The 13550-nt window shown below is 36.8% G+C and overlaps 1 protein-coding gene across 2 annotated transcripts in view; it reads left to right on the plus strand.

Annotated features, from left to right (window-relative positions):
* LOC140165734 (uridine-cytidine kinase-like 1) overlaps nucleotides 1-10577 on the plus strand; it is a 74909-nt gene extending 64332 nt beyond the window's left edge. For both annotated transcript variants that reach the window (XM_072189049.1, XM_072189050.1), the window contains 3 exons: nucleotides 4889-4996; nucleotides 8100-8256; nucleotides 9255-10577. In XM_072189049.1, the coding sequence (XP_072045150.1) occupies nucleotides 4889-4996; nucleotides 8100-8256; nucleotides 9255-9292 (303 nt within the window). In that variant the 3' untranslated portion in view covers nucleotides 9293-10577. The remainder of the gene's footprint in view (nucleotides 1-4888; nucleotides 4997-8099; nucleotides 8257-9254) is intronic.
* The last annotated feature ends 2973 nt before the right edge of the window (nucleotides 10578-13550 follow it).

The raw sequence follows: 13550 nt of genomic DNA on the forward strand, positions 1-13550 counted from the left end.
AGAGTAGCAGCGCTACTCTCATGAGAATCCCGTAGTGTAGTTGTAGTCCTTGCCCCTATAATATACATATCTTACTTGTCACCAATGCGCTATAATTTTTGAGAAAAATGCAAAAATAAAGCAAAAAATTGGGTAGGGGTGTAGTACCCCCTTAAGTTACCAAACAAAACAAAAATGTTACAAACATGTTTTGTATGAAAAAATATTACAGCAGTATGTTAAAAAATGTCAAAATATTTTTTGGCAAACATTTTGTAAAAATATTTAATACTTAAATAGGATGTTTTGAAGCAAGCTTTTAAATGTGTTTTTAAATATTATTAAAATGTTTTATATTCTTTATATACATACCATTTATATAACCCAATATAATTAAATCACTTGGCTGATTACTGTCTAAAATGAGGCAAAATTGAAAAGAAATATGGTTATTTAATTAAACTTGTGAATTTGAATAGTACAAATAGTACAAATCATGCTGAGTCTGAGGGTGATCTACAACTTTTGTTTCATGACTTTCACAAAAAACAAAAATCTTATTTTGTCAAAATGTCTCCAAAAAACACAATATTGCTTAACCCTAACCAAACTGGTGTTTTTGCTGTCGGAAGGGGAAAAAAGAAACAAAAAAAGGAGAGAAGATGAACAAAGAAGTCACTTGGTACCCCCGGGACGGGCCCCAGGATTCAAACCTCGGTCCCCTCACATGCCACACAGAAGATTACGACCTGTAGCCATAGGCAGCGTTCAAAATTTTGGTTGTCCGTTCGCCTGTGACAACTAAAAAAGTCGCCGAACAACCAAAAATACTGATTCGGTTGTCCACCGGACAACCATAAATCTGTAGCCAAAGCGGACCTATGTATGTACAGACAACCAAAAACTTAGACGGACAACCAGAAATTGTAACCGTGGGACAACCATTTATTTTCCCTTAATTCGAACACTGGCCATAGGGGTTGCACAATTCCCAGGGTATATACAGGGTGTCCCAGAATGATTTGTACCGTGTTTGCAAAAATAACTAAAAATAGAAGACGGGCAGTGTATCTATTTTTGATACCAGCATTATAATGTTGGACATGTCTCCTACTTATTCTATTAATTTCAGCACGCTACCTCTATTTGTTTTGGCGTGGCATGCAATAATGTAAAATCGATGAAAAACGACTCTCATACCTTTGAAAAATGGCACGAAAACGATTAAATGAAGAACGTGGGATGTTTGGCACAGCATTTCGACGACAACTACTGTTACCGGTTGCGCCTTAAAGCTTGCGGACAGATACAATGTTCGCTCTAGTTCTTAGAGTCTAACCATGCTTACGAGCACCTGAAGCTTCACTCTGCCGATTCCTGACAGTTCCGTGCTCGTCAAACTTCTTTCGTTATACACTATCGCCTAATGAATCTTCTTTGCGTCTCAACATAGCTGCCGGTTTGCCAGTAAGTTTTTGAAAGAAATCCACGCTGCTGTACAGTAAATTGAGGAGCCGTCTTTCCTGTACCACAACCAGTTCGATCTCTGCAAGCATTTCAAATGACATGGACCTCACACCACAATAAATATATTTTTAAATACAGTTTTAAAAAAACTACCGCCAAAGAGAGAATGGGATTAGGCCACAAATCCGTAATTCCATAATAATGATTGCTTCTTAATGTCATAAATAATAGATCAATATCGGCTATTTAGTGGAAATATGAACAGGGCACAACTAAAATACCTGCACCACTTTTTCCAAATAACTTTGTGCTGAACGGTTAGTAATGTTACAGATTTTCAAAATAGGTTGCGTTGTCAAAACTTAGAATTCACCATTTTTACGCAATCTGCTATAACTTCTACTAGAAACGTCCCATTTTTAAATTCTTAAAAATCTGAGAAAGCTAAATATATGTAGAACTTAAAATGCAAAACAATATGACCATTCAACATGCCCTTCATACCTAAAAAATTCCATCTTTCCCGGTACAGATCATTCTGGGACACCCTGTATATGACTTGGGCTGATTGCATCATTGCATCATATGGAATGCATGCACGGCACGCCTAGTGGTTTTAAGGGCATAGGATGTATTGTTGGTCGAAGCAGCCAAAAAAAAGTAGTTCGCAGCATCTTGAGAATGGTAGTGAGCTTTAACAAAAATTTCATTGCTCAATTCATAGCGAGAGTGTAGAAGAATACAAATATCACAGATATAATTTTGTAGGTCCTGTGGTTCTTGAGTTGTGTTTTAAAGAGGGCTGAAACAACAACACTTTTGTAAAACGTAACTCATTAACAACAATAAATTAAATAAACAGTTAGCCGATATTGCCAGCTTTAATTTGCTTTTTATTTCATGCAAATGTTACATCGCATTCAAAAGTTACACTTGATTGAAGCGATGTCATTTTGCGAATTTTTCGCAAAATATCAATATCACCAGTTGAAAACAATATAATACATAACAATTGCATTTCTTATGTTTTATATTGTTTTTCAAGTGGCAATATTTAGCATATTTTTGATTTACAATAAATTATTGCTAAATTAGTGTCTAGAAACACAATATAAGTGATGAAATTAAATCTTATAATTAATTGTGATGTTTATTGTCAAGAAAATATGCACAAATGAGGTTTAATTTGCATATAAAATGCAAAATTGACGTTAAATTTGTATATAATCTTAAAACGACTATCTTAAAATGTCAACTTTCCCAAGTTTTAAATTTTGAAACAAGATATCTCAAGAATGGTATATTGCGTTAAGGTGGCTGAATCGGCTACGGTGTCATGCTCAGAACTCCTTGAAAATTATATAGGATGTGTGTATTGATGAGAAAACCTTACTTGCCAAGTTTTAATTTTTTCCAAAAAAGCGTTTTTGATTTATGCAACTTTTTGTCATCTCAAAATCCCATTGAATTACTACAGGGAAGGGCTTTTGGCACTTTGCCAATTTCTCAAAATAGCCACATTTTTGAAAACAAAAGATTTTATTAAAACTGATTTTTCTCTCCTTTATAGCAGTTGTATATAAAAGTTTAAAGTTTCATTTTGCTGCCAATATATCACAGAATAATACAAACCAAGTTTACTTTCTAACTTAGTGTTACTTAAGTATATATTTAAAAGGAATGTTGGTACTTTTTAATGACTTTTTGATTTTTTCTAGAAACACTAAATTACCTAAATTCTAGGATTTTTTTAGCCAACAGGGAAGGATGCTATGGTTACCAAACTTTCAGGGATGGTAAGTAAGATTAATACCTAAATTCTCTCGTCAGCTTTTTCCAATTAAATGTTTCTATTTTAAGCTACAGTGTTTCTAACATTCCCTAAAATAAAAAATGGAAAAAAAAATTGTTTCAAAAAGTAAACACTTTATCCAAAAAAGCTGACGAGTGAATTTAGGTATTAAGCTTATTTAACATCCCTGAAAGTTTGATAACCATAGCTCCTTCCTAAGTGGGCAAAAAAAATCAAAAACTGTCAAAATTTAGGGAATTTTCAAAAATAAAGAAAAACATAAGAATTGTTACAATTCTTTTAAGACTCTTAAAATAGGTGGGGAAAATACTTTTCTTTGTTATGTTAAATATTTAAATGAATAGACCTGATTGATTTGATACAGGAGCTATTTTTCTGTTGTATCCGAGGCAGCTACCTTAATCTGAAAATTTGCAGAACTATTCTATAGACAATTCTGTTTGTACCTATAAATTTTGATTTTTGATATCATATTTATTTTTCATCTTATAGGTCATTTGCATACTAATTAGGCATGCAAATTTGTAATTTTTCGTTTTTTTTTTTATAAATGAAAATATTTGGACAAATGTAAAATTTGGAGACTCATGTATTACACACATATTTTAAGTTTCATGTTAATAGGTGGAATGGTTAGGTCAGGAGAGTGTTTCAAAAATATTCAAAATGGCTGCCATTGGAGGCCATATTGCCTACCTGATTTGCATAATTTATGCACAATTTACTCTTTCGCGTATAATTTTTAATATACTTTCATATTATGCCTGAAGATAAACCATAAGGTGTAAAATTTATAAAAAAAGTTTTTTAGTGTTATACTACCTTAAGCAAGTTTTTGGAAAAACACCAAAGTGTTATTTTTCAATAATATATTGATTCAGATAATGAAAATCAATTTTTTGGCTGCTTCGACCAACAATACCTCTTCAACAACTCTTCCCATACCTTTGTACAGGAGCCAAGCGTTGTTAATCTGTGATGAATCCATACTTCCAGTAGCGTATACGCGAACGCAAGGTTATATGTATGCGTGAGCGCGTAAAATTCATCATGCCTGAAACTTATGCGGAAACACTTTCTTAATATGTTATTAAAGTAAGCTAAACATTACCGCTTTATTCTTCAGTTTTATTGCTAATGTCAACAGAGAAATCATTGATCTTCTTGTAAGGTTGAGCGACAATGACAAACGGATATTCCGAATGAAAGAATCATGTGAATTAGACGATCTTTAGCTTGTTTTCGTTGTTGAAAGGGATTCGGTCATGTTTCACCATTGTTCATCACCGATTAACAACGATGCGTCCGCGTCGTCTGTGTGGTTTACTTCGCAAGGGCAGCTGCCCGAGCGAAGTAAACCACGCAGACACTGATGATAATGTGCAACCCCTGTGCACTGGAAGACTTAGGCTCTCTTGCTACATTTGACAAATGGCTGTGTATGTAACAACATCTGGTCACTTCTACTATATCTATTGTTCTCAATTCTTAAATTTGTAAAAAAAAAAATTCCATTGTGATTTCTCAATAAAGATATGGAAGTGAGGGAACAGTTATGTTTTTGTTTATTGGCTTTGTTTTTTCCTTTGGGTTTAGTTATGATATGAAAGTATTTTTTGTTAATTTCAGCTACATTACTTGCGTCTGCCATCAGATATTGAGAAGGATTATGTGATTCTGATGGATGCTACAGTGGCAACAGGAGCAGCAGCTATGATGGCTATTAGAGTGCTCTTGGTGAGTGCATAAATACCTCTTTCCATGTCCTGTCATCCAGTTCACCTCATTGTGTTATAGCTGCATTACGCTTCACAACAGCACCCTTTAAGATCCACTTGGTGGATATAAGTCACGTCATACTTGGGGTGGGCAAATGAAATACAAATTAAAGACAGGTGGATTTTATGGTCATTTTGGTTGCTAAAATGAATCTGGAAAGCTTCTTTGAATTCACATATAAACCAATTACAAAATGATTGATGGTATTGCTATGCTGTTAGCTGAAATATGTCTAAAATGTACATAAAAATACAAAAAAAATGAATCACAAAGCCTAAAAATACTCATTAAAAAGAAACAGGGTTGCACATAGAGCAATAAATTCAAGTTGTTAATTTGTAGATCAAAACCTTAATGATGAATAGCTAAGAGAAGGGTTGGTGTGGAGGGGGTAGCAAATGTTTAGCCGACATTGGTATTATGTCTCTTTATTCCATGTACCCGTATTTACTCTATTAAATGCCCCACATCTTTTTTCAAAGGAAAAGTGACCAAAATGCAGAAATTTCCATGCCATAGCAAGAAGTCATATTCTGGAAACCACAATTCGCAAGTTTTTTCTTTGAAAATTCACTTCTAATAAGCACCCTCTTTTTGAAAATGCCCAAGGGTTCGGGGCCGCTAAGCCCTGGTGAAGGAGGGGCGAAGCCCCAAGCCAGATGGTTTCTGCCGATTTAGCACCACAAAAAAGGTCATTTCAGAGGGTAAAAATAACATTTCAAAGCTCCTGGCTTGTTTTACACTTTTAATAAAAAGTGATTCCTTCTTCCAGAAAACATGCTTCAAAGCTTTGAGTTTTCTATACTTTTGTACATGAGAGTTTTTTTTTTGTTAATAACATGGCCTACATGACTGAAATTGATATATACATGTATAATGCGCAATATAAAAACAATGATTCATCAAATTCTTGACCCCACCCCTTTTCGGGTATGTGGGAGGGTGTCCACATGGGGGTGCTAATGTGCATGAAGAATACATTGTATGAAAAGAGTAATTTGTCAAATTCGGTATGTTAAACATACAGAGTGATGTCACTACAAATTGACCCAACCTCCAAGTCAACCCTGACTGATGGCCACACAAAGCCAAAGGATACAGCTAAAAGGTTCTTATCAAACCTTTGACCCAAGTTTGCTTCAATTTAGACTTCAACATGACTTGATAATTATTAGAGTATACATAGGCATATACAGCATCAGTCCAGCATCACCTCAAACGTCATCGTTCAGTAATACACATTACATACTTCTTACTAGGGTAATATTCATTGAGGATATTGAAGAACACAAAACCCAACACATCAGTATAATATGCTGTCCGATAATGGACCAAAATTCATCAATTTTGGGCATGAAAAGGTGTTCTCAATAATACAAAAGATTTGATCACATGCATGTTAAATGAGTACCATTATCTAGCCGACTCGGGTTCTAAGGAATTTTCATTTTAAAATTGGAGATGTTCCCACACCCGACTCCCCCTGGGTGCCCACAAACAATTACAGGCCTCAAAAATATTGACAGGGCCGGTCTGTTTTTTTCTGGCTGCATCACAATAGGGCAGTGTCTTTTAGGCCGAAAAGTCGTCTTGGGTCGAGCTTGCAACTGATCAGTATAATTTGACATGAGGCTGACATCTTTATAGTATGTTTTATATAGAGATATTGTGTTGCGCATGACAGATGACAAGCTATTGCCTGTCAATCAAATTTGTTACCAATCATCGGTAAACAAATTTAACAATAGGAGATGACTGAAGGTGACAAAATAAGCTAAAATGGTAATTTTTACACTTTTTTTATTTTTATTTCACATGATTTGTATGCATATTTTCTTACGTGTAAGATGATAATATATTGTTTGAGCTGACAAAGCCATAAAAGATATTGTTTAACCTTAATATGCATAATAATTACTTGTTTATTGGGTGGTACTTAATGCCCTTAGGTACTTATGCCCCTCTTTGCCCTATAAGTGTCATGATAATTGAATTTCTGAATGCAGCGGTAAAACAGTATACAAATATTGACTGCTATGAGGGGCACAGTTAAAATTATAGGCCCGAGGTGATGTCAAAACCATGACTATGCCCGAAGCGAAGCTGAGGGCATAGTCATGGTTTTGACATCACAGAGGGCCTGTAAGTTTAAATATTAAGAAGTCAATATTTGTTTTATACCGAATAATATAGATTCTTCTCATTTGATTGGTTAAAAGATTACCTGACTGACAAGGCCTACAAGCTTTTAACTGCATAGGCCTTTAGGCTTAAATGCACACAGCATGACAGTGCATGCGTGCAGAATTTGGACCGATATCTACAGATGTCATAATCTAAAACAACCCTACCGTTTCTGTGCTAACATCACACACTGTCGAGTCTCCAGGTCATAGTAATTTGTCTAAAAAGTGACATTTGGCAGGTATAAATCCTTGACATGTAACATTTTGTAAACAATCACTGCACTCACTACGGCGGCCGGTGAAAGATCGTTGTCAAGCAAGGAGAGGTCAAATTCATTGCGAACTGTGACCGCGATAGTCTCAACACTCGTAATCAACGCCGGCCGTATAGTGGGTGCGCAATGTATACAAGCGATCTGTGTATTCGGGTTGCGAATTTTCCGGATAGAATCAACTGTGCCCGGGCACAGTTGTTGTATGACGTCATCTTGATAGAAAAAGGGGGCACAGCTATTTTAATGACTCCACTTTTAACCAATCAGATGAGAGGAATCTATATATGAGGTATATAATGCTTTATGGTTAATTTTGCACCTACAAACTGTCTCAAATGTAGGTTTTAGTAATAGGAAACTTTCTTTCCAGAAGGCACCATGTCAACAATGCCTTGTAAAATTACTGTAATTTTTCGCTATTTTTTTGCTATTCCTTTTCTCCGATCGTCACAAGATGCATAGACCTTCCTTTTACATGCTACTATTCAATCAGGGTTGTGGGGACTTTGATTGACAGTGACATCAGATGCGAACTAGTCTTTTAATTCTGTCTCACATTATAGTTGATAATTTTGTTCATCTCCTTCTCTCTCTTTGCAGGATCATGATGTTCCTCAAGAGAACATTATGTTGTTATCCTTACTAATGGCTGAATCTGGAGTACACACAATAGCTTATGCTTTCCCCAAAGTAAAGATAGTTACCACAGCAGTAGACAAAGAAGTTAATGATAACTTCCACATAATACCTGGAATAGGTGAGATACAACTTAATATTTGAAATTCAAATGCATCTAGCCCTGCCAAGTCCAACAGAATCCAATACGCTTCAGCAACATAGGGGCGTGCAGCATATATGCCCCCTCCAACCAAACCACCCCTGAAGGTTAGGGATATCCCTAACCCTGTCAAGTCCTACAGAATCCAATACACTTCAGCAACGTAGAGGCGTGCAGCATATATGCCCCCTCCAACCAAACCACCCCTGAAGGTTAGGGATAACCCTAACCGTGCCAAGTCCAACAGAATCCAATACACTTCAGCAACGTAGGGGCGTGCAGCATATATGCCCCCTCCAACCAAACCACCCCTGAAGGTTAGGGATAACCCTAACCCTGCCAAGTCCAACAGAATCCAATACACTTCAGCAACGTAGAGGCGTGCAGCATATGTGCCCCCTCCAACCAAACCACCCCTGAAGGTTAGGGATAACCCTAACCCTGCCAAGTCCAACAGAATCAAATACACTTCAGCAACGTGAGGCGTGCAGCATATATTCCCCTCCAACCAAACCACCCCTGAAGGTTAGGGATAACCCTAACCCTGCCAAGTCCAACAGAATCCAATACACTTCAGCAACATAGAGGCGTGCAGCATATGTGCCCCCTCCAACCAAACCACCCCTGAAGGTTAGGGATAACCCTAACCCTGCCAAGTCCAACAGAATCTAACACACAAGGTGCCATTACTTTAGGGGTGTATTGAAATATTATAATGAATTGTCGGACTTTTTTTAAAATGGTGTAATTAGTATTTCAAAAAATAGATTGCATTTAAAGATATATATTTAAAAGTGTAAACTCAAGGAGTCTATTGCTTCAGCAGGTTATCGGAAATCTGCTTGGTGTGCAGGTTATATATTTATGTCAAGTTGTTTCAGGCTTGATTTGCAGAAATAACCTCACTTTTCAACAATATTTTGATTTATATATTTTATTAATATTAATATATTGTTTATTCATATTTTGTCATGCAGGAAACTTTGGTGATCGTTACTTTGGAACTGATCCTTGAACTGTTCTTTGAAGTATACTGTAGGAATAAGAAGCTGGTTCCAACTTCCATGTGACAGTTCTTTGAAGCTAATTATATTCTGATAGAACTAAATATGAGAGGCGCACTGCGATCGCTAACAGTGTCTCATGAATACCAAGTTCTAACATTTTGTTATCCCGTATGGAAATGAGCTACGATGTGAGGCATTTATAGTAGATGACATAAAAATATATTTTCTCATCTTCTCGGGATGATGTTGTTACATATCTCTAACATATAATATTAAAATACCTTGCAGAAACAAAACATGCACTTCCTATTGAGATTTATTTATATTTTTTTATCACCGGTTATAAACCCAATGGTTCCCACACAGGATTCGTGATTAGGCATCATGGTGATTGATAGCTGCAGGGATGGGGCAGTACAAAAAGGGTTCAAAATTCAAAGCTGCTGCTTATTAGTCTCATTGCACGGTTCAAATATATAGACCTGACTGGCGACGGCCCCATGCAATTTTATCACAAAAGCCTTGAAGATGGTCTCACTGATGTCAATGATATGGCAATCCATAACATTACATGCTGGTTGGTGATTTGTGAATCTGATACAACTGTTGAAGGTTGTGTGTTTTACGGTACGGAATATACCCTGTTATCCATTTTATCCAGTGGAAGATAAATAAAATTAATAATACTTTTAAATATTAAAATATTTTACTGCACAGAAATCCGCTTAAAAGCACTCTTGGCTCAAGCAAAGAGCAGAATAACAAATATATGAAAGCAAGAACTTAACTGTAAGTTGAGTATTATGAGATGGTTTCAATGATTCAAGAGAAGAACAAGCATGGATATGATGAGGTAGAGAGTTCCACAAACGAGGAGTTGCCACAGCATATGGTCTGTTCCCTATGACCGGGATGATGTTTGTTCATCAAGATCTTCTGTAGGTGATTGAAAACCTGTGCATGGATTGTATGGATGAAGTTCAGTGATGTATGATTGTGAACAATTCCATTTACAGCATGATATGTGAGAAGGAGCTTATTTAAAGTCTCAAATGTACAGGTATATATGTGACATGATCTGATTAAATCAGACCAAAGATGGTAATAATGAATCGGGGATATACGTAAAAATAACAAGCAAAAGTACAATGTAATGAACATATTAAAAGTTAATAACTTTACAACCCAAGATGTTGATATTTAAACATCAGTAATGGTTGGGACTGAGCTGGTTTGAATGATAATACTGTAGACCATGAAATGTTTGTGTGCATGAACATTTGAATATATGAATACCAGTGTTGTAGTCCTCGAGTACTGTCCTTGGCCTCGAGGACTCCTCGAGGACAGTTTTGAAGTCCTTGGTCCTCGGACATGTAGTCCTTGGCCTCGGAAGTGTAGTCACTTGGCCTTGGCCTTGGCCTTGGACCTCAAAGTCCTTGGTCCTCGACAACAAGGACCCGACAAGGACAGGCAAAATCATCAAAAATGCAGGCAAATGCACACAATCTGCTGCTATCAATTAGAACTTTTTAGAGAAACATGACCAGGATAGCTTTTTATTGTACCTGATTGAAATACAAAAAACTGTGTCATTATTTTGGTGCACTCTTAACTACCATCTTTGCTTTTTGCAAAACATGCACATGGGGGCCAAATATGCGGTTTTATATTCAAATTCCACTCAGCCAATATGATTCCTAAAATAGGAATACCGAATAGACAAAAAAGGTTCTTTAAATATTTTAAACTCACTTTGATCTTAAGATAGATGCCCATTTTAGGCTGTTTTGTCGCACATGTTATACCACATAACTGTCTAGCATTTTGACATCAAAATGGTAGATATGCGGATCAAAGACATAAGCGTGATATATTGTAATCTTCACTACCGTACTTAAATGGATCAGTGTTGTAGTCAAGACCTGTACACTCTCAGAACATTGGATAAAAAATGAATGGGCAGAAAACAGTTGGTTAAAAAATGCCCAACAATGGTTAAGATTCTTGAAGTTGGGCAAAATACAGTTTAATACATGGTTGGTCAAACCTGTCAATATGGTATTTACACAATGTTGGTTAAAAGTTAACCAACCTTGGTAAAAACATCCTTTTCCGCCAATAAAGTTGGGCAAAGTATGGTTTTGCCCAACCATGGTCACATGGTGTTCCTTTGCGAACTGTGATTGGTCATTGTGTTGGGCAAAAATGCATTTCAGAAAACAAGATGGCCGATATGAGTGGCTTGCTGCAAAGCGGTGGATCGGGGTCTTCAAGATCTGTTGGAGACATTTGAAGGTATGAAATTATATTATAATGTATATCATTTCATTGGGTATAACACTTAGTTTAAGTGTAATGTGCGAGGCCGAGACTGTGAGCAAGACTTACGATGCTTTATCGACGACAACTACCACCACAACCGGTAAAGCTTAAGCTTAAGCTTACCGGTTGTGGTGGTAGCTGTAGTCGATAAAGCATCGTAAGTCTTGCTCACAGTCTGGCCTCGCACACACTTAAACTAAGTGTTATACCCGATGAAATGTTTATAATATAATTTCCTGCCTTCAAATGTCTCCAATTGGTTAAAATATGAACAATGAAACGAACTTCCCATTCATAGTGTTTAACCAACTATTGGTTATGTTTTGCCCAACATGCTTTGCCCAACTGGTTGGTTACCGTAATGTTAACCAGTAGTTGGTCAATGTTTTTAACCAACCTGTGGTTATATTGTTAGTTGGTTAACAATATAACCAACTGTTGGGCTGTTCACCTGTAAATACATGGTTGGTTAAAATTTTAACCAAGTTGGTTAAAATTTTTAACCAATGTTCTGAGAGTGTAGGTCCTAGACAGAGACCAAGACCTTCCCATCCAAGATTGAGACCGAGACCCAACCTTCCGAGACCAAGACCACCCCCCTTCCGAGACCGAGACCTCTAAGTTCCGAGACCATGATCTAGACCTCGGTTTAATTGGGAGGACACATCACTTCTATTTTATTTTTATTTAGCAATATTTAGTGGGTATGCTCCCCGAATTTGGGTATGATGGGTCTTTCGGTTAAGTTAAATTCAGGGGTCTTTCAGAGCTACACGCACGATTCAAAAACAGGGGTCTTTCCGGGGAGCATACCAGTATTAAAAATGAATTTTGTGTTAAGTGCCCCAGGGAGTTTAATCATAACTGAAACTGGAAGCTCATATCTGAACATAGTTTGAAAATACAACATTGGGTTTTGAGGGTTGAAACTAGAATAAAGAGCCCGTTTTAGGCATGTTTATTTTATAAAGTTATATAGGCTTACCGTGCAGCATTATTTAATGTGCATATAAAATTGCCTTATGTTGACGACAATATGACTCCCCCCCCCCCCCCGGTCGGGCGTGGTTTAGTATGGTTCATTATTATGAAAGTCCTTGGTCCTTGGCCTTGGCCTCGGAGACAAAAGTCCTTGGCCTCGGATGGTTGTCCTTGGCCTCGGACACCATGTCCTTGGCCTTGGCCTCGGACACCAAGTCCTTGGCCTTGGCCTTGGCCTCGGACATGAGGTCCTCGACTACAACACTGATGAATACAAAACCCACCCAAGTCCGTACTTTGGCCAAATTGAGTTAAGCATGGGAAATTGTTGCTATACATAGGTATGAAAGAACAACTCAAATTCATCTTCTGTGTCTCTTGAGCATGAGAAAAATAGCATGTACGAAAGAACCACCCAAGTCTAGGATTTGAGTCTTGTAACACATTGATTGAAATCCAGTATGTATAGAAGTGGACTTGTAACACATCCATTGCTGGAGAGTGACTTTTGAAAAAAAAATGGGTTTAATCAAAGAAAGTGTGTGGTTTATATTACATGGCAATATCCCGGGGGCAGTATGCTTATCAGCATTATACAAACCTGTTTGCTTTATTTTGTATTATCTTACTAGTGGTAATCTCATTCCAACATTGTTGTCTTTGTATATGATTCAAAAAACCACCCAAGTCCAGCATTTAAAATGAACCCCACGAATTCCCTGAAATGCTAATCGTCATACCTAATACAGTTTAACCCACTCATTTGCACGATAAACTTACCATATTGACCAGGTAAATCTATCTGAAGGAATTAAAATGATACACTGGTGTTTTTCGCAAAATCACTTCCCATGGACTTGGGTGGGTTTTGAATTCATGTATTCATTTATCTAGTGCATTTGATTGCAACATTTTCATGCTATATTAGTATAAGGAAATGTACTGTGACCAAAACTGGAT

Source organism: Amphiura filiformis, chromosome 12 (genome assembly GCF_039555335.1).
Source record: "Amphiura filiformis chromosome 12, Afil_fr2py, whole genome shotgun sequence".
Taxonomy (NCBI): Eukaryota; Metazoa; Echinodermata; class Ophiuroidea; order Amphilepidida; family Amphiuridae; genus Amphiura; species Amphiura filiformis.